This window comes from Protopterus annectens, chromosome 2.part0 (assembly GCF_019279795.1).
Source record: "Protopterus annectens isolate FY-2018-M chromosome 2.part0, PAN1.0, whole genome shotgun sequence".
Lineage (NCBI taxonomy): Eukaryota > Metazoa > Chordata > Ceratodontiformes > Protopteridae > Protopterus > Protopterus annectens.
In genome coordinates, this window is record NC_056728.1 from 492,181,893 (window position 1) to 492,208,613 (window position 26,721).

At 39.7% G+C, this 26,721-nt stretch overlaps 1 protein-coding gene across 1 annotated transcript in view; it reads left to right on the forward strand.

Annotated features, from left to right (window-relative positions):
* The window catches only part of NAA35 (N-alpha-acetyltransferase 35, NatC auxiliary subunit), a gene marked incomplete in the record, with an annotated part of 1,521,359 nt that overhangs the window by 554,623 nt on the left and 940,015 nt on the right, over positions 1–26,721 (forward strand). Inside the window, 1 exon segment of the mRNA XM_044060897.1 lies at positions 14,187–14,354. Coding sequence (XP_043916832.1) covers positions 14,187–14,354 — 168 coding nt within the window.

Below are 26,721 nucleotides of genomic sequence, written 5' to 3' on the forward strand. Positions count from 1 at the left end.
TCTGGGGGGCACAGAAGAGAAAGTATAACAAAGAACAAAGAAAAATATTTTTTGAAGAAATTTATGAAAATATTTGGCATGGAAGATGTGAACTCAGTAATAAAAGGTTGGAGTGAATTTACATATTTCCAAAGGTAAAAAAAACTGGGCTAGGCTAGACAGAATTTACATTTTACTGGAACGTATGCATTTAATTGAAAGTCTTGATATGCACCCAATAAATATTTCAAAATGGGACACTGGTGGTTTTCCACCTATCTGTTGAAAAGAGAGGAATTTAAGGAATGGGTAGTGGAGATTATTTGAAGCTATTAGAGAAGACAGCAATAAAATATTGCTAGGGAGTGGGATAAAATTAAGGTGGAGTTTAAAAATAGAGTGGATGTAAAAGGGAGCTATGGTTAAGACAACAAGAATTAATAGGGACTGACAAATGTTAAAGTATTGGAGAATAGGGGGAATCTCACAGAATAAGAAGATGATCAACTACAGAATGCTAAGCAGAAAGTAAGGGATTACCTCGATATTATGTACAAGTTTAGAAAGATTGCTGTTAAGCAACTGTTCTGATAATAACAGTAGTGCACAAAAACTTTTAGCACAATGACTCTGGCAATAGAAAGTAGAAATGGCTGTGGTTAAGCATAGGGAGCTTAGAACAAGGAAGGTAACAAGATCCTGTAGAGGTATTAGAAATATTTTGGAAATTCTATGAAAGTCTGTATAAAGCAGAGAAATATGGAAACCAAGAAAATATAGAAATGGAAATGTTAATGGAAGAATTAAATATGCAAGCTTTAGAGGTAGATGAGGCTCAATTACTAACTGTTAGGATAGGAGGAGATGAGATAAAAATTGTGATGTATAACCAGTCTACAGGAAAGTCCCCAGGAATAGATGGTATTCCTGTGGAGGTTTGGATGCTAGGAGGGAAAAAATTAAGTAAGATCTGGAAAGTTTTGTTTAAAAGTATTTTAAGAGGAGAAGTACCAACATCCTGGAAGAAAACAATACAGGCCTATTTCAATACTAAACCATGATTATAAAGTGTTCATGTCTATAATGGTTAAAAGAATGGCAAAAGTAATGCCAAGATTGATAGGTATGGATTAGTGTGGTTTTGTTGAGGGGAGGCAAACATTTGACAACATTACCAGTACACTTAAGATCCAGAGGGAAGCAGAATGTAATTGGTTGGTCTTGATGCATGGAAAGCATTTGACAGAGTAAGCTGGGACTTTATGAACAGGGCAATGGAAGCATTTGCATTTCCTGAAACAAATGTATAAGGTTGATTAGGAGGATATATGAGGGATCGCAGGCAAAAATTAAATTAGGTGGGGTCCTGAGTGATAATTTTTGCCTGAGCAGAGGAACTAGGCAGGGGTGTCCTCTTTCCCCTTTGTTATTTGCATTATATTTAGAACCACTGGCAAAGAAAATAAGGCTCTCGGAAATTCAAGGATATAATTAGCATAGTATAGTATATAGTTGTCAAGAAAATCTTGCTGTGTTTGCAGAGGATATTATTTTATACCTGACAAAACCAGAAAGAGACATTACACTGTTGTGGAACATTTTGAGAGAGTTTCAGATCTTTTCAGGATACAAAATTAATGAAGCTAAAACAAAGGCAAAATCGGTAAATTATGTACCCACACACGAATTGGTTCAGCAATATCTGTATTTATGGGGACATGATAAAAAGAAATATTTAGGAATGTAGATTAAAAATGATTCTGTTGTGGAAGCTAATGATATGTGGGAAGAGACTAAACAAAAGAGAATACAAAATCTGAGGAAATGGAAGCTTTGTTATATGGATATAGATGGTAAGATACAAGCAGTCAAAAAATGTTTTAGTTCCTTTAGTCTTATACACAGGTCAAGCATATTTTTTTCAACTAGAAGAGAAGTTGTGGATAGCAATTAATAAAGAGGTTAAGGACTTTATTTGGGAAGGGAGGCAGCAAGAGTGAAGTGAGATAAGCTGATTCTTCCAGTAGAACAGGGTGGATTGGGTTTAGCCAATTTGAAGGGGGAATTTCGGAGCTACACAGTTGAGCCTCCTATTAGACATAACACAAGCAGAAAGCTGTAATTCAGTGTGGAAATGGTTGATGTTGAAAGGGGGGGGGGCTCAAGAAACAAGGAGAAACTGGGATTTTGGATGCAGGCCTTTAAGAAGAATAACAATCATATAGAAAATTGTATCCATAAAGTAGCAGAAAATATTCTAAGAACTAATTCAACATGGGAATGGAGAAAGGCGATTCTGCCAATAGGGATGACTGCTGTTAGGGGTATAGACAATAGGCAAGAGGGGGCTGGAATTCATTGGAGAAAACTGGCAAAGGAACTAAAGTATTGGAAGCAAATAACTAGAGAGGGAAAGGTAATAGAATGGGAAGAGGCCAAGTATTTATTTGGACTGCAGGTTAGAGATTGCCTTCCCTGTTAAGGATTGGTATCAGAGTATAGGCAAAGAGAAAGAAATAGGGTGGTCCTAAACGAAAGACCAGCACTGGTAGTTTTTAGTAGAATCTAGAACAGAAGCTGACATTAAAAAGGGAATAATTACCAAAGCATACAAAATATTGCATGACAGCTATTAGAATCAATCAGAGGAGGTTAGAAAGGATTGGGAAGAGAGATTAGATGAGCAATTCACAAAGAAACAGTGGGAGGACATATGTATATCTCTCAAATATGTAACAAAATCTAGAAGATGTAGCATTTTTGTTTGGAAATGTTTACATAGATATTTTTTATACCCCAAGTAAACTCCAGATCATTTTTCCTCAGGTAGACAGAAAATGTTGGAGGTGTGACAAGGAATAAAGAGCTACTTGGGAACATATCTTCTGGGAGTGGGGTGGGTTGGCTGACCCTGCGGGATGCACTGTCTGAGATGCTGGGTGGGTGGATTGACATGACAAGGGAGATGATTTTTCTGAGCTGTGATACTACAGAATCAGAATTGCCTAGATATGGTAAGGTCTTGCTGTGTCTAATTATGGTGGCTGCCAAAAAAGCAGTTACTAGAAAATGGAAATCAAAATATAAACAAAACTATTTTAGAAGTTGATTATTGTAACAAAGATAAAATAACTGGAATTAAGATCATTAGAAGAGGGTAGGAGCAAACTATAGGAAAAAATGGGAATTGTGGGAACAATACATACAGGGGAGGAATGAGGTTTTAAAAAAGGCAGGATTTAAATGAGTTGTGTAATGTTTGACTAAAAATGATTGTTCAGTGATGTATAATGTTTGCATCTGGGAGTGTGGTCAGTATGGTTTGTGATGAAAAATGCTTGCAACTAGGATTGTCGGTGTGGTTTGTTTTCATTTATATAAATGTATGATTGCCTGTGTTGAGAGTGATGGTTTAATAAAGATGTTTCTTGTTTAAAAAATGAGCAAGAATTGAATAATTTATGTAGTGTTGCTTAGGTTATATGATATATAGCAATATATGTGAAACATAATATTTGTTAATTTTCACTTCTTAATACAGTTTACTTTTATATAAATGTAAATGTGCCTGTTACACGTGGTAATTTAATAAAGATGTTTAAAAAAAATAATAAACTTTCTAGGTTTGTAAGAGCAATATTAGAATCTGTCCCTTTTTTTGGACCTTTGTCCCCCCATTATTTATGGCTTTGTCCAGATTTCTTGCTCTAAGAGGTTGAGAGGTGTGTTTGGGTTTCATTCTACCACATTTGTCTGCAACATCTATGTTCATTGTGTCCCTATTTCTGATTAATTGCCCTCACATTATGTTGGTCTTTATGCAGATGTGTTGGAGAGCTATCTGTGAAGCCCTGGTGATTGTTGTGGCAGTCCGAGCAGAACTGTGGAGCGTATGTGCTCTTCTTTAAACAGAATTGCAATCCGCATTTGCTTACATGGTTTCCTGGCCAGCAACACTGCTGCCATCCGTGAAACTTCACTTAGACATGCCATGTGGCTTGAATGTGCAATGCTTGCTGCCACTCGCCGTGTTCCACAGCACACACATGTAAACTTGTGTAGGTTGTGTGCAGAGCCTACATGGAGTTTATTGAATCCCAGGGATAGTGTATTGCTACACAAATGTTATAGGACATAATGTGTAGTGGTACTTATTGAAGAAATGGACAGACAGGACATATAACTTGCAGTCGAGTTGTAAAGCTCTGATTACAGATATTGTCAAAAGCAGATTACTTCTCCATCTAATAAAGGAGTTAGGTGTTGACACTTTCCTGCAGCTCATTAGTGAAAATTTAAGAAGTGAAGATCTTTTCAGAGTATAGTCTCAGGAACCTGATGGGTTACATGACTAAATTGCTGGGTACTAGTTTAAAAGAGAATTCAGGTGACAAATGTTTGCAGAGAAAGAGTGATTTCCAAATGGACACCTTACAGTAGAGTGGTCTGTAGCAACATGCAGCTAGTATATCTGTAACTGATAAGATTAAGTAATCACTTGAACATATGAGATAATCCAACTGATGTGAGTCTGTCTACACTTTTGTGTTTGAACCAGCTGCCTGGTATACAGGGATAAAGCCGCAACGATGGGGCAGGCAACCAGAGTTTGATATGTAACTTTTATGCCTGTAGGAGTTGGCTGGGGAAGATGGGAGTTGAGTATCTGACATTGGCTTGCCCATCATCGTGAAGTGGAGGCGGTTCTGTCTTGCCACACTGGTGACGTAGTGGAGCCTTTAGGTTTTACATACAGTAGTGTGCGAGTCTACTGAGCCAACTTTGAGTGCATTCACACTTGTAAGCTGAGACAAACTCGGCATGTCGAGCCACACTTCCCATTGGGAGGCAACATTAACTGAGCACAGAAGAGCTTCTAGAAGGTGATTCCAGAGGGAGAGGGTAGGCTGCCTTTCAGGATGAGTAGGCTGGCCCACTACCTTCCACTTGACTGTCAGGGAACGGAGGATTGATTGGGATTTCCTAAGAAGGGTCAAATGGGCCATAGGGCTCTTGCCTAGCTCAGGATTGCTTGGCTGCCATTCACACCCCCTTCATCACCACCACCAGGAATAAATGAGCTGATTGTTTACAGGTAGAGGGGCCATTGGATGAGACCTTTCAGGGAGCAAAAACAAAATACTTTTGCTTAGTTATGCATGAAACGTGATCCAGACTCACGAGTGATATTTAGTTGGACTTAGAATAGAGAGAGGAATTTACTTGTTGGGCCCTTCTGTTTTGATTATGGCACAGCAATAACAGAGGGTTGTAAGCCTTGGAGTAGTCTTTTGAAACTTAACATTCAGTTTTTATATTGTCAACAATAATTTCTGTAACAGTAGTTAATCCCTTGCTGCACATTTGTGTAACCTAGTGAGCTGATGTGATTTTCATTCGTCCCTCAGCGAATGGGTCTCTGATCCGAATTAGACACTTTTCTATAGATTCTAGGATCCAACTGTCAAGTTTGTCCCTGTACCCATAATGCCCCTGACCACTGCTTTTCCTCAGATCGTGTTTACCACTCTAACAATTTGGTTGGGATTGCATTCTCTCAAGCTCAACATCGTGTTTATCACTTTTAATAGTATCGTGTCTTTACCCACTGGGCTAATTAATCATTGTTTACCATCCTTTGATATTCTTCCTTACCATCACTGGTAATTTCCTTTTCTTTCCTTTACCTCCTCTTACATACAGTCCTTACTCCTTCTCCGATCTGACCTTCTGTTTCAGAGCCCTCGGATCTGAGATCTCCAAGAGTCGAACTGTCTGATCCAAAGGTGCTTTTATTATGAACTTCGATTACTTCCCTGATCCATTCGGTCCTGACTCCCCTTGAACAGGACATGTCTCGGAGTCGAAGCATCAGGTTCTGATCCCAGGGAATGACTTTGATGCTGAAGCTTTTGGAACAGTTGCTTCCCTTTGGGGCCTTGGGGCTGGACAGTTCAGCTCTGGCTTATCCCTTGACTGGAGAGTTGGGGAGGGTCCTAGTTTGGATGATCCGAGAGTTTCAGATCTGGTCCGATTGACCTCTGCTTCTCATGGTCTCTCTGCCTTTGAGGTGGTGGAGAGGGTATTCTCTCACAAGAGAGCAGTCTTGACTCATATCTCTTCAGATGTTATTCCTGCTCCCTCTTCAGATCCTGTGTCTGAGTCTCTTCATCCAATGCCACAGGGGCAGCCAGTCTATAAGAGTTCCCAGTCAGTTCCAGTTAGGGAACTCCCCACCACTTCCGATACCTCTCCAGAACACCCCACTGAAGAGGTCCCCTGAAAGAGGTTGTGCAAAAGGAGACCGTTAGATTCCCCTCAGTAATCTTTGACAGAAGACACTGATTTCGATGAAGGGAAAGGGTCTCCCAGATGTCCACCTGAAGACATCTTCTTTGGAGACATTCTAGAAATCCTATGCCAAAAAGGTGGTTGGTCTTGTGAAACCCCTTCCTAGGAGGGGGTCGGTGTTCCTAGAAGTCTTCCTGTCTTGGCCTATCCATATATTGATACTCAAGTCTTGAGTTTATAGGGGCTCATCTGGATACAGTTAATTGTCTTGCTGTCTTATCACAAATCGGAATTCTTACTTTGAGATTGCATGTCAATTGCATGTCAGACAGGTTCTTTCTCACCCCTTTCCTTGATACCTGCTGCTCATCTTCATATGTGAATCCTCTAGTGGACTCTGGCACCATTCTTTGACAGCCCATGCACAATGCTATAAACCTGTCTTGGGTTTGCAAGAACTTCCTACTGTGGTGGATTCAATCCGACGAGATTCAAGGATGTCCTTTATTCTTCCTTCTTCCCCCAAACACCACTTTGACCATGGATGCCTCCCAGATGGGGTGACGGGCATTTCTTGGGACAGACTGTTCATGGCATGTAGTCCCCAGAAGAGACAAAATTGCATACAAGTGTCTCCTTTTAACACTGCAGGCCTTTCAGATCTCTCTTTTTTTAGGGATAGTTGCTATCCAAACAGACAATATGTGAGTAGTTAGGTACATCATCAAACAAAGGGAAACCAGATCTTACCACCTTTGCTGAGAAGCAATGAGAGTTTAGCAGTGGGCGATCTCCACAAACTGTTTTCTTGTAGCGATGCACATTCCGGGTAAATCCAGCGTTCTAGCATACAGGCTCAGCAGAACTACCCTGATGCTTCACAAGTAGTCTCTCATTCAGTCAGTGGCAAACGTGATCTTCCATAAATGGGGTCAGCCTTGCCGCAATCTATTCTCCTCTCCCCTCAATGGCAAGTGCAACAGGTTCTTTGCCCTAATTCCCCATCAGGGACAGTCATCGAGAGATGCTGTAGTCCACGTTTGGCCTTCTGGTCTTTACGCTTATCCTTTCCTGCCTCTGCTCCCCAAATTCCTTCAGAAAGCACTCCAGGTGAAGAGCAAGGTTATCCTCATTGCCCCCTTTTGGCCTCAACAAGTGTGGTTCCCCTTACTGTGGTCTCATCTGCTATGTCCTCCTTGGACATTGGACCCCAGTCCAGACCTCCATTCACATCCATCAGGTATGACTCATCTGGACATTTCAGGCCTTTGGTTTACTGCTTGGTTTCTCCAATTCCAATGATGGCTAGACATTCCAGGCTTTCCTGTCCTGTTCGCCAAGTTTTATTTTCATCTCTGAAGCCCTCTACAAGAAAGATTTGTAAAAGTAAATGGAAAAAAGTTTTCTTTTTGGGCTCAACAGAGAGAGTTGGATCTTTTCACTGCACCAATCCTTGCTGTTTTAGATTTTCTTGCCTCCATTATTCAAAGTGGGGTGAGTTTCTTCACCATCAAAGTTCAGCTGGCAGCATCTCTAACTTCCACATTGGAGATAATGCTTTCCCTTTAGCTTCATTCAAATTATGTAAGGCATTTCTTAAAGGTAAAAAAATAAATAATAAAAGTACGACCAACACATTGGATAAAGTAAATAAAAGACGTTAATGTAGGTGAGCTCTGTCATGGAACAGTTCACTTCTTCAGACCATAAAATCACAATAAACAATTCACATATAAATCAAACCTACAATTAATACACAGCCAGTAAGAATTAACTTGTAATTTAAATCAGTGCACTACACTACAGGCTTTCAGTACTGGTTTTAAAGGCGTAGAGAACCAGGGCTGAATGTGTCTGTGCTTGTAAGGCTGTGAACCACTTTAGTTCTGCCATTTCCACTATATTTTCAAAATCACCAGACGTATACTGCCATAAATCTTCTGTAGTACCCTAAAAGAAAAACTGTGGTCTTTATATTCAATAATATGTTTGGCAAGTGCATTGGAAACATCACATCTACATATACATCCAATGTGCTCTGAAATATGCTCCTTAAAATAAAAGAATGTGTGGTTTTACCAACTTAAAAAGTAGTACACTTATAAATCAGTCTGCATAGAACCTTGGAATAAAGTTCCTACTGGTTACTGGATGAACAAAGTATTTCTCCTTAGAAATAAAACTGAAGAAGAATAGGGACATTCCTCTTGTCTAATATTAATTGTACTCAAAGATTTTAAGTTCTTTTCTCGAACAGCCTTTACACTTAAGGTCCTTACGTAGACCTAGGGTTGTGTCAAAATGAATTTGATCAGTATGTAATCTAGACATCTTGAGTGATTGTCCTTTAATAATATTAGAATAAATGTACGTGGGATGCATGCTATTGCAATGGAGTATCCCATTCTTCCAACAAGATTTTCTAAACAATGTTGTATCTATATGACCCTCACTGTTCGTAATCAAACATACATTCAAAAATCTATAATGTCTAACTTTATAGAATAGTTAGAATCTAGTACTAATTTCCTTAAGTTCACAGTAAATTCTTCATTAGACATTATAGATTTTGTTGATGTACATTTGCTTAAGAACAGTGAGGGTCGTATAGATACAACATTGTTTAGGAAATCTTGCTGGAAGAATGGGATACTGCATCACAATAGAGGCATGTCTGTATTTTTCTTCCACTAGAAGGGCTCCTAAATGTAAAAAAACTAATAGTAAATGCAATGAGTTCATCCTTACATACTCTAGTGATAGTGCTAATGTTTGTGACCTTATTAGAAAAAATTGGCCTGTTCTCATGGCTGATGATAACATTAAGAAACAAGTGGGTGATAAACCTTCTTATTTAGAAACTGTCTCTTTAAGAAGATGACTGTTTTCCAAATCTAGTAATGTTACCACGGGGAATAGGAAAAAGTCAGATAGACTTGGAACTTTTCCATGTACTCTCTGTAAGGCATGCAGTTTTATTTCTAAGGAGAAATACTTTGTTCATCCAGTAACCCACAGGAAGTTTATTCCAAGGTTCTCTGCAAGATTGTGTTAGTAGCAATCTGATTTATTTTACAAGCTGCAATAGATGCACAAGTTTTTACATTTGTAAAACCACACGTCCTTTAAAGGTGAGTATTTCAGAGGACACTGGATGTATAAGTAGATGTGATGTTTCCAATGCACTTGCCAAACACATTGTTGAATATACAGATCACAGTTTTCCTTTTAGGGTACTATAGTAGATTTATGGCAGTATACGCCTGGATGATTTTGATAATAAAGTGGAAATGACAGAACTAAAGTGGATCATAGCCTTACAGGTACACAGAGAATCAGGCCTGAATGTGTCTACGCCTTTAAAACGGCCTGCACCTGTCGCCCTTAGGATTCTGGATACTGGCTAAGACTCTTGCCACCCCTATAGTGCCTTTTTTAGGCAAGGTTCAAATGACAAATTCACCACCGTAACAGGTACAAGCAAGCAAAATCTGAGGGTAATGCTACTCAATGCTAGAAGTCTAAACCTCAAAATGCACTCACTCGAGGCACTCCTTAAAATGGAGAACATTGACATCTGTGCAGTGACAGAGACATTGTTCAAAGCTCCAGAGAGCAACCCTGCATTACCAGGCTTCAATTCATACCACACCTTTCGGCCACCTAACCCAGAAAGAAGCACTAAAGGCGTGTCCATATTCATTAAGGATATCCACACCTCCAGGCTAGTTGCACAGCATAATGCATCCGAGATTATCCAAGTGCAACTAACTCTGGGCAAGACCACAATTCAAATTGTAGCTTGCTACAGAACCCCCACCATGCCCCAGGATTCACACTCCTCATTTCTTGATACACTGGAAAGTATTAGGGTAAACCCAACACCCTAATAATGGGCGATTTCAACTACCCCACCATTAACTGGGAAAACTACTCATGTACCAACTCTTTTGGTCAACGTTTTCTAGAATTCATAAATTCCAACGCCTTGGATCAACTTATTCACACCCCCACCAGGGGCAGCAATATCCTAGACCTGGTCATTACCAACATGGGAAACCGGTGTTCCACACCAGAGGTCAATTCCTCGTTGGTCAGATCCGACCACAAGCTTATCAGCCTAGACATCCACATCCCACTCCCAGCCCCAATTAGGGAAACCATCGTAAAAAACTTCTCAAAAGCCAACTTCACACTTCTTAAGACAGAAGTGGCAAACTTCATGACACCCATGCAGACGGACAATAGAGGTATGACCCTACACAAATGCACTTTATAAGCACTTACACGAGTGCATGGATCATGCTATCCCTAATAGAACCAAGATGTTATCCTCCAAAAAAAGGAAGCCAATCTGGTGGTCCTCTGCCATAAACAAACTCTACAACAGAAGAAAGAAACTGTTGCAAAAAAGAGTAAAATCCCATGACTGGAGGAACTCCCTGGTCAACCTCAGTAAGAAGCTGAGATCCCTCATAAAATCCTCCAAAGCTAGTTATGAAAACAAAATTGCCACTGACTCTACAGACAACCACAAAGCATTCTATAGCTATGTCAAGAATCTAAATGGGAACACTCAGATCTGCTCTGAGTTACAGCATAATGGCACTAAATATACAGAACCAACTGATATTGCCAACATCCTAGCAGATAGGCTCATTGCTAACTTTATCCCCCTCTCACCCCCTAGAGGGCCCATCTCTATACCGGAAGAATGCAAAGTTCCTATAATCACGGCTGCACAGGTAAAAAACACACTCTCCAAAGCCAAGAACACAGCATCCATGGGACCTGACAATATCCCAGGCTGCATTCTACACGAACTACAGAATGAACTGGCACCCTACCTAAGCACCATGTTCAATCATAGCCTCACCTCAGGCTTTATACCCACTGAATGGCGCACCGCAACAGTTATCCCACTCCACAAAGGGGGAGCCACGACGGACCCCGGGAACTACCGCCCCATTAGCCTGACGAGCCTGGTCTGCAAGGCCATGGAATGTATCATCATGGAACTCATAAACAAAGGCATTGGTAATCTCCAAACTCTGGACCCTACTCAGTTTGGATTTGTAAAAGGCAGATCATGTCTCCTAAACCTGATTGACTTATTTGAAGCAGTCACCAAAGCCATAGATGAGGGTAAAATGGTTCACACAGCTTATCTAGATCTCGCTAAGGCTTTTGACACCATCCCCCACTCTGGAATTATAGATAAGCTCACTAAACTAGGTATAAATCCCTATGTCACAAGATGGGTTGCCAACTGGCTCATGGACAGAACCCACACTGTGAAAGTAGCGTATTCCAAATCCGACATCAGACCAGTGACAAGTGGAGTACCACAGGGTTCAGTCCTGGGTCCTCTCCTGTTTGGTATCTACTTCTCTGAAGTGCAGGCCAACACAGAAGATCTTTGGCTAACAAAGTTTGCAGATGACTGCAAACTAGGAGCCATAATCGCAACTCCTAACGATGTGGACAAACTACAAAAGGGCCTCACTGAGACAGATACCTGGTGTCAAAGCCATGGCCTGAAGCTCAATGCCAAAAAGTGTATTGTCATCCCCTTTGGTAAAACTCTGTACCCATGAACTACCACATAGCTGGTAGTCTACTTAATGCCAAAAATGTGATGAGACCTTGGGACACAGGTGGACAGTAGTCTCTCCTTTGATAATCACATCGCCACAGTGGTCAGAAAATCCTTCTACGTGGCTCATCTCATCACAAAAGGATTCTCATCCAGAAAAAAGAGGTCATTGTTCCCCTCTACTCATCACTCATTAGACCCATTATAGAGTACAACGCCCCTTTTGGTATGTACGTCACAAGACATCTACAACAACTGGAAAGACCACAGAAATACCTCACAAAGACTATTACTGGCCTCAAACAGATGCCCTATGCAGACCGTCTCAAAAAGCTACAGCTTTACTCCATCGCATATTGCCTACTCAGGGGCGATCTCTGCCTAACATACAAAGCTATGTCAAACCCAGAGCTGTTGGACATGCTCCACTTAAAGAAATCCCAATCCCTCCGAGCTACATGCTCTAGGGACCTTAACCTTGTCACCACAATAAACAAAACATGCTGGAGGGATAGATTCCTGTCCCAGAGACTTCCCATAGTCTGGAACAGACTACCTATCTATGTCAAGCAGAGCTACTCATTAGCACTCTTCAAGAAAAATCTTGATGATTGAATGGGAAATAGGAAATTCCCCCCGGGGATCACTTCTGTGGCTCTGCTCGACAGGGGGCACAGGAAAATAATTTTCTTGGGTGGCGAAAGCCAGGGTACATTTTTTGGCTAGGCTTGTATGGGCCCTAGGGCCGATAGCCTAGTACCTACCTATGAACCTATAAAACAGGTACTGAAAGCCCATGGTATAGTTCATTGACTTTAATTACAAGTGAATTCTTATTGGCTGTGTATTAATTGTAGGTCTGATTTGTATGTGAATTATTTATTGTGATTTTATGGTCTGAAGAAGTGGATTGTTCCATGAAAGAGTTCACCTATATTAAAGTTTTGGATTTAATTTACCCGCTGCGTTGGTCATACTATGTTTATTTTATTTCTTTTTTCTTTGAGTTTGTTTGTTAGTACTACCTGTTACCAAGAGGTTTTGTCTGTTTTTTGATTTCTTAAAGGTACCTTTTTACTTAGACCCCAGATAAAGAATCATACTCCACCTTGGGATCTTACTGCGGTATTACAAAGTTTAGTACAGTTACCCTGTGAGCCCTCAACTAAAACAGATCTCAAATTTCTTTCTTGGAAAAATGGTCTGTCTTATCGCTCTAACTTCTGTGAGTAGTCTCTGAACTCCAAGCACTCTCTTCAAAACCACGTTACTTGATTTTCCATAAAGATAGGGTTACCTCGCATACTAATCCTTCCTTGTTACCCAAAGTTGCTTCAGAAACAAACATCAATGAAGTCATAAACCTGCAAGTTTCTTTTCCTAAATTTGGCAATAAAGGAGAATACATGCTTCACCTTTTAGATGTACATAGGGAACTTTGTTTCTATCTTCATAGGACAAAAGAAATTAGGAAAACTGATAAATTGTTTGTTTCATTTGCCAAGAAGAGATTGGGAAAACCAACTTCAAAAAGCACAATAAGAAAATGGATAACTGACTGCATTTCTCATGTTTACTCATCGATAAGTTTAATCTTGCTAAGACAACCAAAAGCACATTCAACTCTGTCAATGGCTAAGCCAGCTGCCTTTTGGGCCGGAGCTTCTATTAATGATATTTGTGCAGCTGTCACTTGGTCTGTTGCTCATACCATTATTCATCATTACAAGTTGGATATCATCTCCAAAAACAGGGCTGCATTTGGTTCTCCGGGACATCCTAACATGAGGGCCTCACAAGGCTACTGTTCATGGGGACTCTGTCCCATTCATTGAGGAACAAATGAAAATGATAACATCAGATATAAAAGTTATGTACTCCCCATAACTATGCACCTGTGTTGCCCATTTTCATTCTTTCTCAATTTCCCTCCCAACCTTCCCCCATCCATGTCTTTAGGAATGACCTGATGAAGATTTTTGGTAGGAACCACAGTTCCTTTATGAGCTCCTGTTCTGTTACTATTTCACTTTTTCTGCAGTACTATGATAATGTTTTATATTTCTAAGATAGTATAGTAGCAGCATACTCGATCTGAGATAATGTAGTGGTCAGGGGCATTATGGGTAAAGGAGGGAGCTCAAGAGACTGATCCTAGAATCTAGAGAAAAGCGACCAAGTCTGATCCTAGACCCATTTATTGAGGAAGAACAAAAATGGACAACGCAGATGCATAGTTATGGTGAGTACATAACTTTTATTTTCTCAAATTTCTGCTTATATTATGGTGTACTAATGGAATACTCAATTCTCTTTTCAGATAACGTGGCTAGAAGGTCACTCTCTAGCTCAGACTGTGTTTACATGTCTCTACGTTCATAATCCTGATTTAATAGAAGATCCTGCAATGAAGGCCTTTGCATTAGGGATCCTGAAAATCTGTGATATTGCCAGGGAAAAAGTGAACAAAGCCGCTGTTTTTGAAGAGGTATGGTAACAGTTTATTGTTGATCTGCATGGTCCCAAGGCATGCCTTTTGTTAGTTATGTCATGTTTGTTTTATTCAAAAAAAATGTTCATTTTATGTAAAACTAGTTAGAAAGTAGATGTAGACTGAACATCTTGGCTTCGCATCTCACATGTAGACTTTACAGGTTTGATTTTTACCTCATTTTTTGCTGTAAGCTACTTCAAAGAAGTGGTGTAATTAGCATAGCATATTTCGTCAGTTCATCCATTATGTGATTATCCACTTAATTAATTTTATGGTCTTAGGAAGCTGGAACCTGCACTCAAACTCAGTGGGCACAAAGCAGTGAAGGTAATATTGAGTGGCCCATTTTAGGATAAACACATACACACGCATGGACACTTTCGGGGATTGCCAATTCACCTGTGGAATGCTTTTGGGATGTGAGAGGAAACCAGAGCATCTGAAAAAACTACAAGGATGTAGAAGAGGCCTTGCAAACACTGCACAGAAGGCATCCCAGCAGAGAACTGAAACTGAGAACTAAGCAGTGTGAGGCAGCAGCACTAGCCTTTGTACCACATTGCCACCCTAATGGGTGTGCATGTGTGAATGGAGCACATCCAGCTCTCTTTCCTCCAGAGAGTTGGAATGGATTGCACTGCACTTTGACCATCGGGAACTTGTTCTTCTTTACAAAACAATTCAACTTGTTCAAGTGAAAAATTAGTCTGAGATCATTTTTCTTTGGAACCAAAACGAACTTTGAATAGACCCCAAATCTTAGCTGGTCTGGTGGACCTCATGGATGACTCTGTTTTGTAACAGCTTTTGAATTTTAATGGCTGCATCCTTCCTCTGACAGGGTGGCACATCTGGGAGATGTTTGAGATTTAAGTTTGATTTTTCCAAAAATGGAACTGTACAGCCTCTGGATATGATTCAACACCCATGCAGCTGAGATGATGGTCCCCCCAAGCTTCTGGGAGTACAGCCAACAACCCCTAGCTGCCTCCAGAGCTGGACATTCTGGCAACCTTTGAGGGCCCTGAAAGAGCCTCCCAGAGAAGGCTCAGTGAAACCCCTCATTCTGCTGACCACCACTGCCGTGAGGGCAGACTCTGTTGTGAACCCCCCCCCCGCTCGCCTCCATAGGTGAAACCCTCAGAAGGAGTTTCCTGAAAAGCGTACTGCAATTTCCAACAAAAGAGACATCTTCCCCCTTTATGGTTCCCAGACAAGGTCTGTTGAGGGGTAGCAAAATGTACTCCTATGGCTAACAGCATCCTCCTGTCCTGCTCACTTCTGGTCGAAGTGTCGTTAAAATGAAAAGGAGAAAAAAATGAAGAGTCTTCAAAGGGGGATTTAAAGGATGCCTTGAAGCACTCCACAAAATTGCATGGCCTCATTCAAGCACAGCAACACATGGCAGTACTGGAGCTTGCGGATTGTGATGTTCCATCAACCACAGATGCATGGGCACATTAGCAGTAGACTGTAAAGCAGACATCTGAGTCTTCATATTCTTCTGAGACTCCAAGTCTGCTGAGTCGTAATTGCACTTTACACTTCTGACACTCTCTTTTATGTTGAAGTCTTGTCAAATGAGCAAGATATTTCTAAGTCCTAATTGCGAACATGGCTGAGGTGTAGGATCGCTTCCTTACTAGTCCAGCGCCTCAGATTCCCTGTTTGGGGGATTAACCAATGAACTCTTATTCGAGATGTCCTTTTTAGTGGCCACCACCACCACAATTGCATCCACAACCAAACTCTTCCCCCAGTGTTGCCATCCCTTGGGAAGGGTGAGAATCTTGTCTGTTTTTTTCAAGATCAGTTGCACCATATTGGGCTCCTTCTACACCCTTTGGTAGACCAGGTCAGTAAGGACATCCAGAGGGAGAACTACCTAGGAATTGGATGGACTCACCCTGAAGGCCTCCAAAAATACAGACTCTTCTGGATGTGGAACTTTGGTTGCCCAACCCTCGCACACTGGCAAAGTCATGCCAAAAGATTGCCAAAGGAGGCATCCCCTCTCAAAGTCAGTATCCTTGATGAGGGACTGTTCAGGAGAATACAGATGCTTCCTCTTTACCAACTCTTTCCTAAACCTCCTGTCCTGTTGGGTCCAGGAGAGAAAGGGAAGAGGCGTACGGGCCCTGAAGGAAGTGCAGACTGGAGTCCATCCGGGATGAGCGATCTTGGAGCAGGCTTGAAGAGTGTTCACAGGCACAGACTTCCTGACCATTCCTTCACCTGACAGGAGAACATCCTGTCCACAACATCAAAGGCAAAAACTGAAGCAAGCTGTCCAGAGCTGGCATACCTAAACTCCAAATATCCCAAAGACTTATTGGACTCCGGAGCCGCACTAGCTTGCCCCGACACTGAGACTGGAGCAGCGCTATCTAGAGCAGAGACCAGAAGTGGAAGAGTCCACCCCAAAACAGGAATCAAACATGACCTGGATACTCCTGTTTCAGTGTCTCAGCTCAGAGGCCCACACTGGTCTGAAGCAGATGGGAGTCTAGGAAACCAAGATAGGAGTAGGAGTAAAAATCAGCCAAGCTGTCAGATCCGATACTAAGGGAGAAAAGGTAACCAGGTCCAATGACCTCAGAACCATCAGGCCTGAAGGAGGAAACCAGTGTAAAGAAGAAACTTCAGGTCAGGGGCCCAAAGCTGAAGGGATAAGTCCTAACTACATTTGATCCAAATCAGCGGATTTTAACTCCCGACTGCCCAGGATGACCGAGCCAACAAAGCCACCGAAGGAGGCTAGTAGGCTCACCTACTGGATGAAAGGTTTGACTGGATTTGAACCAGAGAATCTCTGATCTAGGGTGGAGACTGGGGTAACTCTGGTGTGGACTCCTGTAGCATAAAAGGGGAAAAGGTCCTTCCTGACGGTACATCCTTTTTTTTTTTGCAAACATCTTTGTTTTTAAAAAACATTTTTTCACAAAACATGTGAATTAAATATTCACATATGACAAAGGCAGTCTTACATTAATATAAATGAAGAACATACAAAATGTTACCACTTTAGTTGCAAACAGTTCACGTCACAGACACCATGGAAATAACTGTAGTTACAAACATTGTACATCATTTATGAACCATCCAGTTGTTGTCAGTTAATCTTTCTATGGCTCATTCAAATCCTGTATCTTAAACCTCATTCCTGCTCTTTATATATTGTTCCCACAATTCCAATTGTTTCATATGTAGTTTGCTCCTTCCATTTTCTAAAGATCCCATTTGCGGTTGTTTTATCTCTGTTACTATATTCACTACGTCTAGTAAAGTTGGTCTAGACTTTAATTTCCATTTTCTAGTAATTGCTTTTTTGGCAGCCACCATAATTAGACACAGCAAGGCTTTACAGAATCTAGGCAATTCTGATTCTGTAACATAATTAAAAAAAATCATCTCCCCAATCAGTTCAGTCTGCTCACCCAGCATCTCAAACAGAGTGGTCTGCAGGGAATCCCTAAAGTCTACCAGCTCATTGCACTCCCAAAAATATGTTCCCAACTACCCCTTTCTTGCTTGTCACACCTCTAGCATTTGCTATCCATCTGAGGAAAAATGCATTGGAGTCTACTTGGGGTATAAAAATAGCTATGCAAACACTTTCAGGCAAAGATCCTAATTCTTCTAGACTTTGTTGTATATTTAGGGGATATACATATATCCCCCATTGTCTTTTTGTGAATTGCTTATCCAATTTCTCTCCCCAATCATTTCTAAACTCCTCTGATTGATTCTTATAATTCTCATGCAATATTGTATATGCTTTACTAATTATTCTTTTTTAACAGCAACTTCTGTTGTATTAAAAACTCTCCCAGTGCTGGTCTTTCATTTAGGAAGCCCCTATTTCTTTCTGTTTGCCTGTACTCTGATATCAATCATTGATAGGGAAGAAAATGTTTAACCTGCAGTCCAAATACATTCTTGGCCTTTTCCCATTCTGTTACCTTTCCCTTTCAAGTTATTTGCTCCCAATACCTTGGTTCTTTTGCCATTCTTTTCCAATAAATTCCAGCCCCCTCTTGCCTATTATCTGTATCCTTGACCACAGTCATCCCTATCATCAAAATCGTTTTTCTACATTCTCGTACTGGTTTGGTTCTTAGAATACTCCCTGCTGTTTTATGAATATAATACTTTGTATGATTTTGGTTGTTCTCCTTAAGAGTCTGCATCCAAAATCCGAATCTGTCCTTATTTCTTGTGTTTCCTCCCTGTGTCAGCATCATTCCTTTCAACTTTGAACTCTACTTTTCTGCTTGTGCTATGCATAAGAGCCTTAACTGTGTTGCTTTAAAATACCCTTCAAATTAGGTAATCCTAGTCCTTGTTCTTTTGGTAGAATCAGCTTATCCCACTTGATCCTTACTGTCTCCACTTTCCAGATAAAATCCTTCAGCTCTTTTTTTTTTAATTGCTATCTACAATTTATTGTCCGGTTGATAAAAGTATGACTGACCTGTGTACAAGACTAAAGGGACTAAAAAGATTTTAATGGCTTGTATCCTAATATCCATATCCATATAACAAAACTTCCAGTTTCTTAGTTTTTGCATTATCTTCTGTTTAGTCTCTTCCCACATAACCTTAGCTGCCACCAGAGTCATTTATAATCCATGCTCCTAAATACTTCATTTTATCATATCCCCATAAATATGGATATTGTTGGCCCAGTTTGTGTGTAGGTGCATAATTTACCACTATTGCCTTTGTTTTAGCCTCATTAATTTTGTATCCTGAGAAGATTTGAAACTGTCTTAAAGTGTTCCACAACACTGTAATGTCCCTTTCTGGTTTTGTCATGTACAAAATTAATATCATCTGCAAATAGAGCCAGCTTTCCTGACTATCATACCAATTATATCCTTGAATTTGTGAGTCCCTTATTTTTTTTGCCAAGGGTTCTAAATGTAATGCAAACAACAAAGGGGAAAGCGGACAACCCTGCTTGGTTCCTGTACTCAAGCAGAAATTATCGGAGAGGACCCCACCCACTTTAATTTGCACCTCAGATCCATCATATATTCTTCTAATCAGCCTTATAATTGTATCAAAGAAAGCAAATGCTTCCATTGCCCTGCTCATGAGGTCCCAGTCTACTCTGGCAAATGCTTTCTCTCCATCAAGACCCTGCAATAAAAGTGGTACCGTCCAAAATTCTGCTTCCCTTTGGATCATCAGTGTTCTGTTAATAGTGTCAAATGTTTGCCTCCCCTCCACAAAACCACACTGATCCATATCTATCAATTTTGGTATAATTTTTGCCATTCTTTTAGTCATTGCAGACATGAACACTTTATAATCTTGGTTTAATATTGAAATGCGCCTGTATAAAGCTGGATCCAATGGATTTTTACCTTCTTTAGGTATTACCATTACCACCACCTTCTTCCAGGATGCTGCTACCCTCATGGTACATCCTTGAACAAGAAGGGGCTATGTGCACTAATAACAGGCGATGGAGCCTTTCCCACAACTGACAGAGATGATGACAGTGCCAAAGCCACCGGGGGAGTTGAAGGTCTTGAGACTTTTGGATCTGTTGGATCAGAGGAAGACAAGGGAGCTGAACTTTTTCAATCTCCTTTTGCTGCTTTGGGGTATTTGGAGCTATGCTTGTAACCCCGATTGGACTACCTCCCTTGCTAGAAGAAGGTGAAGCAGCAGCAGCAGGCAAAAGTCATTTCGGATCAACTTGGCACTGCTCTTAAGTGCTAAACGTATTACAAACAGAACAAGAAAGATTGAGATGGCCAGCCCCAAAACAGTACAAGCACCTGTCATAGGCTTCCTCTGAGGGAGCTTGTGTCCTCAAGCAATGCATTTTTTTAAATCCCCTTTTTCATAACTCAAGTAGAAACTAAAACACTATCAGAACAGACCTAAGCACACAGCAAACACGAACCCTAAGAATAAACACACTGGGTAGGAAAAGCATGTTAGAAAACAAAACCCATTCCTAGAACCTACCCTAACCTACTCTAGGTACTGCAAAACTAACACACTAGCTACAGCATACCACACTATGAAATGCAAGGGCAGTGGACCTAAGAACAGTCTAAAGAACTTTAAACACTCCAAAAAGGATACACTCTGATGGAGCAGTCGACCAAGCTGCTGTCCAGGAATGGCAGCAAATGAGGTCTATGATAATCCCAATGAGCAAGGGATTGTAGATAGAGGAGGAAGATCTCAGCAAATTGAAGTCTTTGGTATATGGCTGGTCTCAGATCAGATTCAGATTTGATAACCCACAGGTTGAATCTAGATGGGAAAGGCAACATCTGATAAACTGTATAAAAGATCAGCCTGAAAAATTAGTGTGTGCATGTTACACAAAAGTGTGAGATACACTTTCAAAAAACTGTTGTGTATAGTATGTGGGAAAAGTATTTTTTTATCATAATGGCTACTGTATCCATAATGTCTTGGAATGTAAATGGATTTACAGGTATAGACAGAAAGAGTATTGAAGTAGTGTTAAGAAATGCAGAATGGAAATAGCAGTGCTGCATGAGACACATTTTGAAAGAAATAAGTATGTGAATTTGACAAAAGGCTATCAGGATGAAAATCCAGTTGAATATCAGGGACATAGGCAAAGTGAGAAGTTGTACTAATTGCTAGAGCTCTAGTAGTGATAGATGAGGTGAAAAATACAGTAATGGTAGATTTGTAGTATGAAGGGGCTGTTGGCAAGGGATGAGGTATATGCTTGCATGTATTTATATTCTGCCAAAAACTGCTGTTGTGGAACTTAAAAAAGATTTTGGGAGAAATCAGCTTAAAACAGGGAGTATTATTTATAGGTGGGGGGCTAGAACTTGATTTGCAACAATTAAGATGTGTCGGGGGACCTAGAAAGGAAGTATAAGAAGGTAGATTTCAGAAGAAATGTATAAAAATATTTGGTATGGAAGATATGAATTCAGTTGTAGGAACTTCGACAAAATTTGCACATTATTCCCCAAGGTACAATAACCGGACTAGACTAGATAGAAGTTATATTTCACAGGAAGATTTGCGTTACTTGAAAGTTTTGACACACATCTAGTAACTATTTCAGATTAGTAATAAAATCCAAGATAAAAAAGCAAGGTAATGAAGTAAAAATGAAACAGTGGTGCTTTCCCAAATCCCTATTAAAAGAGAGGAGTTTAAGGAATGGGTAGTGGAAATTATTTGAAAGTTTTATGGAAGATAAAAATATCTGTGAAAGTTATAGGTAGTGAGTGGGGAAAATAAAAATGTAGTTTAAAAACAGTAGAAGTAAGAGAGAGAGAAATAAATATGATTAAGAAGTAATAGGAATTACTTAGAGGGACTGACAAAGTTTTTAAAGTATCATATAATAAGGGGAATCTTAGAAAACAAGAGGTGCAAATGCATAGTGCTAAAGAGAAAATAAGGGCGTATCTGCATAATATACATGAGTTTAAAAAGACTGCCGTTAAGCAACTAGTTTTTGATAATAGCTATAGAGCACAAAACCTTTTAGCACAATGCCTTAAGCAGCACAAAGTACAAAAGGTTGTTGCGAATCTTAGGGAGACTATAATAAGAAAAATAAATAGAGATCCTGTAGAAGTTTTGAACATATTTTGGGAATTCTAAGAAAATTTGTGTAAAGCAAAGAAATGTAAAATTCAGGAATTAACACAAATGGAAATATTTATGGAAGACTTAATTATGCCAAGGTTAGAGGAAGATGAGGCTCAACTATTAACAGTTAAGATAGAACAGTAAGAGATAAAAACAGTCATGTATAACAAATCTTCAGGAAAGTCTGCAGGAAGAGATGGTATTCCAGTGGAAGTTTGGAAGTTAGGAGAGGGAAAAAGTGAAAGATTTGGAAGATTTTATTTAACAGTGTTTTAAAAAGAGGGAAAACACCAACATATTTGAAGAAAGCTGTGGTGGCTGTATTACCCAAGGACAGCAAAGACCCATATGGCCTAGCTTTATACAGACGTATTTCAATTTTAAACTGTGATTATAAGATTATAAAGTGTTTGTCAATACTTGATAAAAGAATGCCAAAGATTTTGCCAAATTGCTAGATATGGAGCAGTGTGATTTTGAGGAGAGGTTGCAAACATTTGACAATATTATTAGAATAATGATGATCCAGAGGGAAGCAGAATGTATGAAAATATCACTGTTTTATTTGGGTCTTGATGCAGAGAAAGCATTTGACAGATTATGCTGGGATTTTGAGTAGAACAATAGAAGCATTTGCATTCACTGATAAAATAATAAGGTTAATTGGGAGGATATGTGTGAAGGATTGGAGACCAGAATTAAAATGGGAGTTCCTCTCTGATTAGTTGTTTCTGAACAGTGGAACCAGGCAGATGTGTCCTCTTCCCCCTTTGAAACAATATTTAGAGCCATTGGCAAAGAAAATAAGGGACTCAAACAATTTAAAGATGTAATTGATATGATAATCAAGAAAAGTTGGCTTTATTTGCAGACAATATTGTTTTGTACCTGATAAAATCAGAAAAGTACATCTCAGTGTCACAAAACATTTTGAGACGGTTTAAAGTCCTTTCAGGATATAAAATTAATGAAATCAAAACCAAGGCTATAGCTGTTAACTGTGGTCCCAGACATGATCTGGTTCAGCAATATCCATATTTATGGGGACATGATAAATTGAAGTATTAGGAGTATGGGTTAAAAAGGCTTCTGGTATGGCAGCTAAGAATATGTGGGAAGGGACTCAACAGAAGAGAATACAAAAACTGAGAAACTGGAAGATCTTATTTGTGGATATAGGTAGCAAGATGCAAGCAGTGAAAATGTTTTTAGTCCCTTTAGTTTTGTATACATACCAGGCATATTCTTTTCAACCTGATGACAAAATTGCGGACAATAATTGCTAAAATTTGAAGGAATTTATCTTGGGGGGAGGGGGGCAGTAGTTAAGTGGGATAAGTTGATCCTACCAGTATAACAAGGTGCTTAAGGATATCTTGATTTGAAGGAATTTTAAAATTTGAAATGGAAAGGAATAATTATGAAACAGTATGGAAAATCTTAACTGAATGACATGCTGTGGTAGAGTTTTTGTTACAAGGTAACTATAAGAATCAGTCTGATGAGGTTAGAAAAGATTGGGAAGAGAAACTGGAAAAGCAGTTTACAAGACAACAATGGGAGGGTTATGTATGGCTGCCAAGTATACAACAAAGTCCAAAAGGTTTGAGATCTTTGCTTGGAAGTATTTGCATAGGTATTTTTATACCCCAAATAGACTCCAAAGAATTTTTCCTCAGGTAGATAGCAAATGGTGGTATTGTGACTGTAAGGAAAGAGACAACTGTGATCATATATTTTGGGACTGTAATGAGTTTGCAGATTTAAAAATACTTACAGATTAGTCTGTCAGAAGTATTGGGTGAACAAATGGCTGTAACTAAGAAAATGATTCTTTTGAGCTGGGACACAGGATCTGAATTGTCTAGATATAGTAAAGACTTGTTAAGTTTAATTCTGTTTGCTGCCAAAAAGCAATTACTTAGAAAATAGAAATCAAAGTCTAAACCAGCTGTATAATATTAAATATTGTTATAGAGATACAATAACTGGAAGAGGGGACTTTAGGAAAGGGAAGGGAGTAAATGACATAAAATCAGTGGAAACTGTGGGAATAGTACATGCAGATTAATGTTGAGGAGGTGGAATGAGATTTAAGGGAAGGCAGGAATTTTGCATTGCACGTAATGTGTGTGATGTATAGTGAATGTAAATGGGAAATATTTTAATATTGTTTGATTTCTTTTCTATTAATTTATCTTTGTGTATGCCTATAAAGGTCTTTATAATAAAATCATATATGTATAGAATATTTACATACAAGTCAAGAGGAAGAATAAAGAAGGGACCATGGAGGAGAAGGATAAAATCAGAAAAACTGAGAAGCAACAAATAAATAAAAGGAGGGGTGAAACTGAGTGTGAATTCTAAAATACATGTGTAGTGGCAGGTTAACTTAAGTCTTTTTAATGTTAAAAAATAAGTGAGGAAGCAGATGCTTCTTCATTTCAAGGGTGCTTAGAACAGGATGGTTCACTTGGTAGTGGATTATGTGCAGTAGTGGAATTTGGACTGTTGATAAATTGTGATAGCAGCAGTAGAATTCCTTTCTTCCCAGATAGTGCACATTGCAGTTCTTTTGAAATGCAACTTAGTGTTTCACTCAAATCTCTGTTCTCTGCTTCAGGCACTTTTTTAAAATGAACCTGCAGGCTGCAGCTATGCACTCAAACTTGCGGTAAATTTAAACAGACCAGTCTTTACAGCTACCCTGCTACCTGTCTTCCCCAGATGCAGATGTTGGAGGATGGTATAATCTGGCTGAAGCACTGCCCTTCTCATTACTTATGCACTCAGTACCATAGTGGGCATTCATCTGGTAGACCACAGTACTCTGACATATCTTTCACTGGAAGGAGGCTGGCATCTCTTTTTGCACATCAGTCATTCCATCTAGCTAGTCTTCGTACTGGAAATCCTTGCTGAAAGCCAGGCCCACCAAACTGGAACTATATCCGTTTTCCTTCTGGAACCAAAACGAAGTATCCTTGTGTATCCCACAATTTGAAATGACTGCATCACCACACTGTTGTGGTAAATGGCACTGAGCTTCACTTAATTGCATGCATCCCATGTATGTGCATTGTATTCTTTCTGACAGGCATTTGAAGTGTGAGAGACACTGGCATGCATCTTTCAGGTTCTCATTTGGTAGTCCATGGAGCATTCAGCTTTGTTAAGCCATTCCGTAAGACCAGGCAGTGTTGTCTTTCCCCAGTGACTGTGAAATGCAGAACATACTGTCACATCAGTTATGCAGGTCACCACATGTTTTGACAGAGGAACACTTCCCGTAGCTTTTGGCATTGGTTCTCTCTCTCCAGCACTTTACAGTCAGTACTAAAGTATGTAACAGTAGCCTTGTTTCGCACATCTATACTGATGTTTGTACATGGAGCTGTGAAATAAAACCGGCTATTTTTGCAGTTTCAGCTACTGTTTTGCTGTATGGATGTAGTCTTTTGAGAAAGTTTACATTTAGCATGTTCCTGATCTGCAGTGGCCACATTCATGTTCCGTTGGGCCTCTGTGCCCTCTTACTTTATCTTTGTCAGTCTACCACTTTTTGGAAATGCATTTTTTACTACAGTGCCATCTTGTTTTAGGAGCATTAAGACTATAGGAACAATACTAGGTAAATCATTACAAAGGTTATAAGATACCTAGCCTTGTACTCCTTTAAGAAGGTACATTTAAAATTCATGCCTCCCTTTTCAACTACTTAGTGCTTACCTCCCAAATTGAGTAGACCTGTACATGACTGTCCTGGTATAAATTTATCTGACCATCCAGTAATCAAGGCTAGCCTTAAATGTAGTCAATTTGGTACTTTTTTTTACCTGTACTGGTAACATGTTGCATAGACTGGGAATATGGTGGGTTAGGAATCTCTCTTTTCAATGAGTTGTATTTGTTGCTGTAGGTTTAGGTCCCTAGTACAAGTGTTTGTACAGCCACCGGTATTGCAGAGAAATAGGAGATCAAATAGGATTAGGTCTTTCATGGCTTAAAAAGCAATACACAGGTTGCCTCAGAGATGCCTGAAGTCTACTGGGTAAAAGGAGAGTTGTACTAATCTTTCAGGATAGTTGAAGGATTTAAGACCTTTCATTTTCTTGGTAAGATATATTTGTGGCTTTTCTATACTTATCAAAGGGACTGTATTCAGCAATGCATCTGACAGGGGGAAGAGTACAGTGTCAGGATGACTTCTTTGGATGTCGAAGACATTCCTGGCATGGTGATTTCTTTTGATCTTGAAGATATTCCCTTGAAAATTAACTGGGCCAGTAGGATTTCTCCATTTTGGTGGAAACATAATGATTAAATGAAAGTGAATTTCCCCCATAAGTGCCCAGGTCTATCATGTCCATATCTGTCTGAAGAGGAGTACCATTTGTAACATATAAGGAGGGAACAGAATTTTCCTGAATGCTATTATACTGCACTTTTTTGCATTTAACTTGCGATGATTTCAGTATACCAAGTGTGGACATACTCCAGCCCTTGCTAGAGTTTAGTATCAGTTGATGAGACGATAACAATACCAAGCTTGCAGTCATAAGCAAACTTGGTCAGCTGCACTTCTGAGATATCAGACTGAGTGTACAAAATAAATGCCAAATAGGAGAGGTCCAAGCACTGATCCCTGTGGTACACCACTAGTTACAATTTATATGATGAGAGTGAGTGTGAGGAACTTTAACTTGGGATCTTTTGGCTAGCCAGTTTACAATATAGAGGA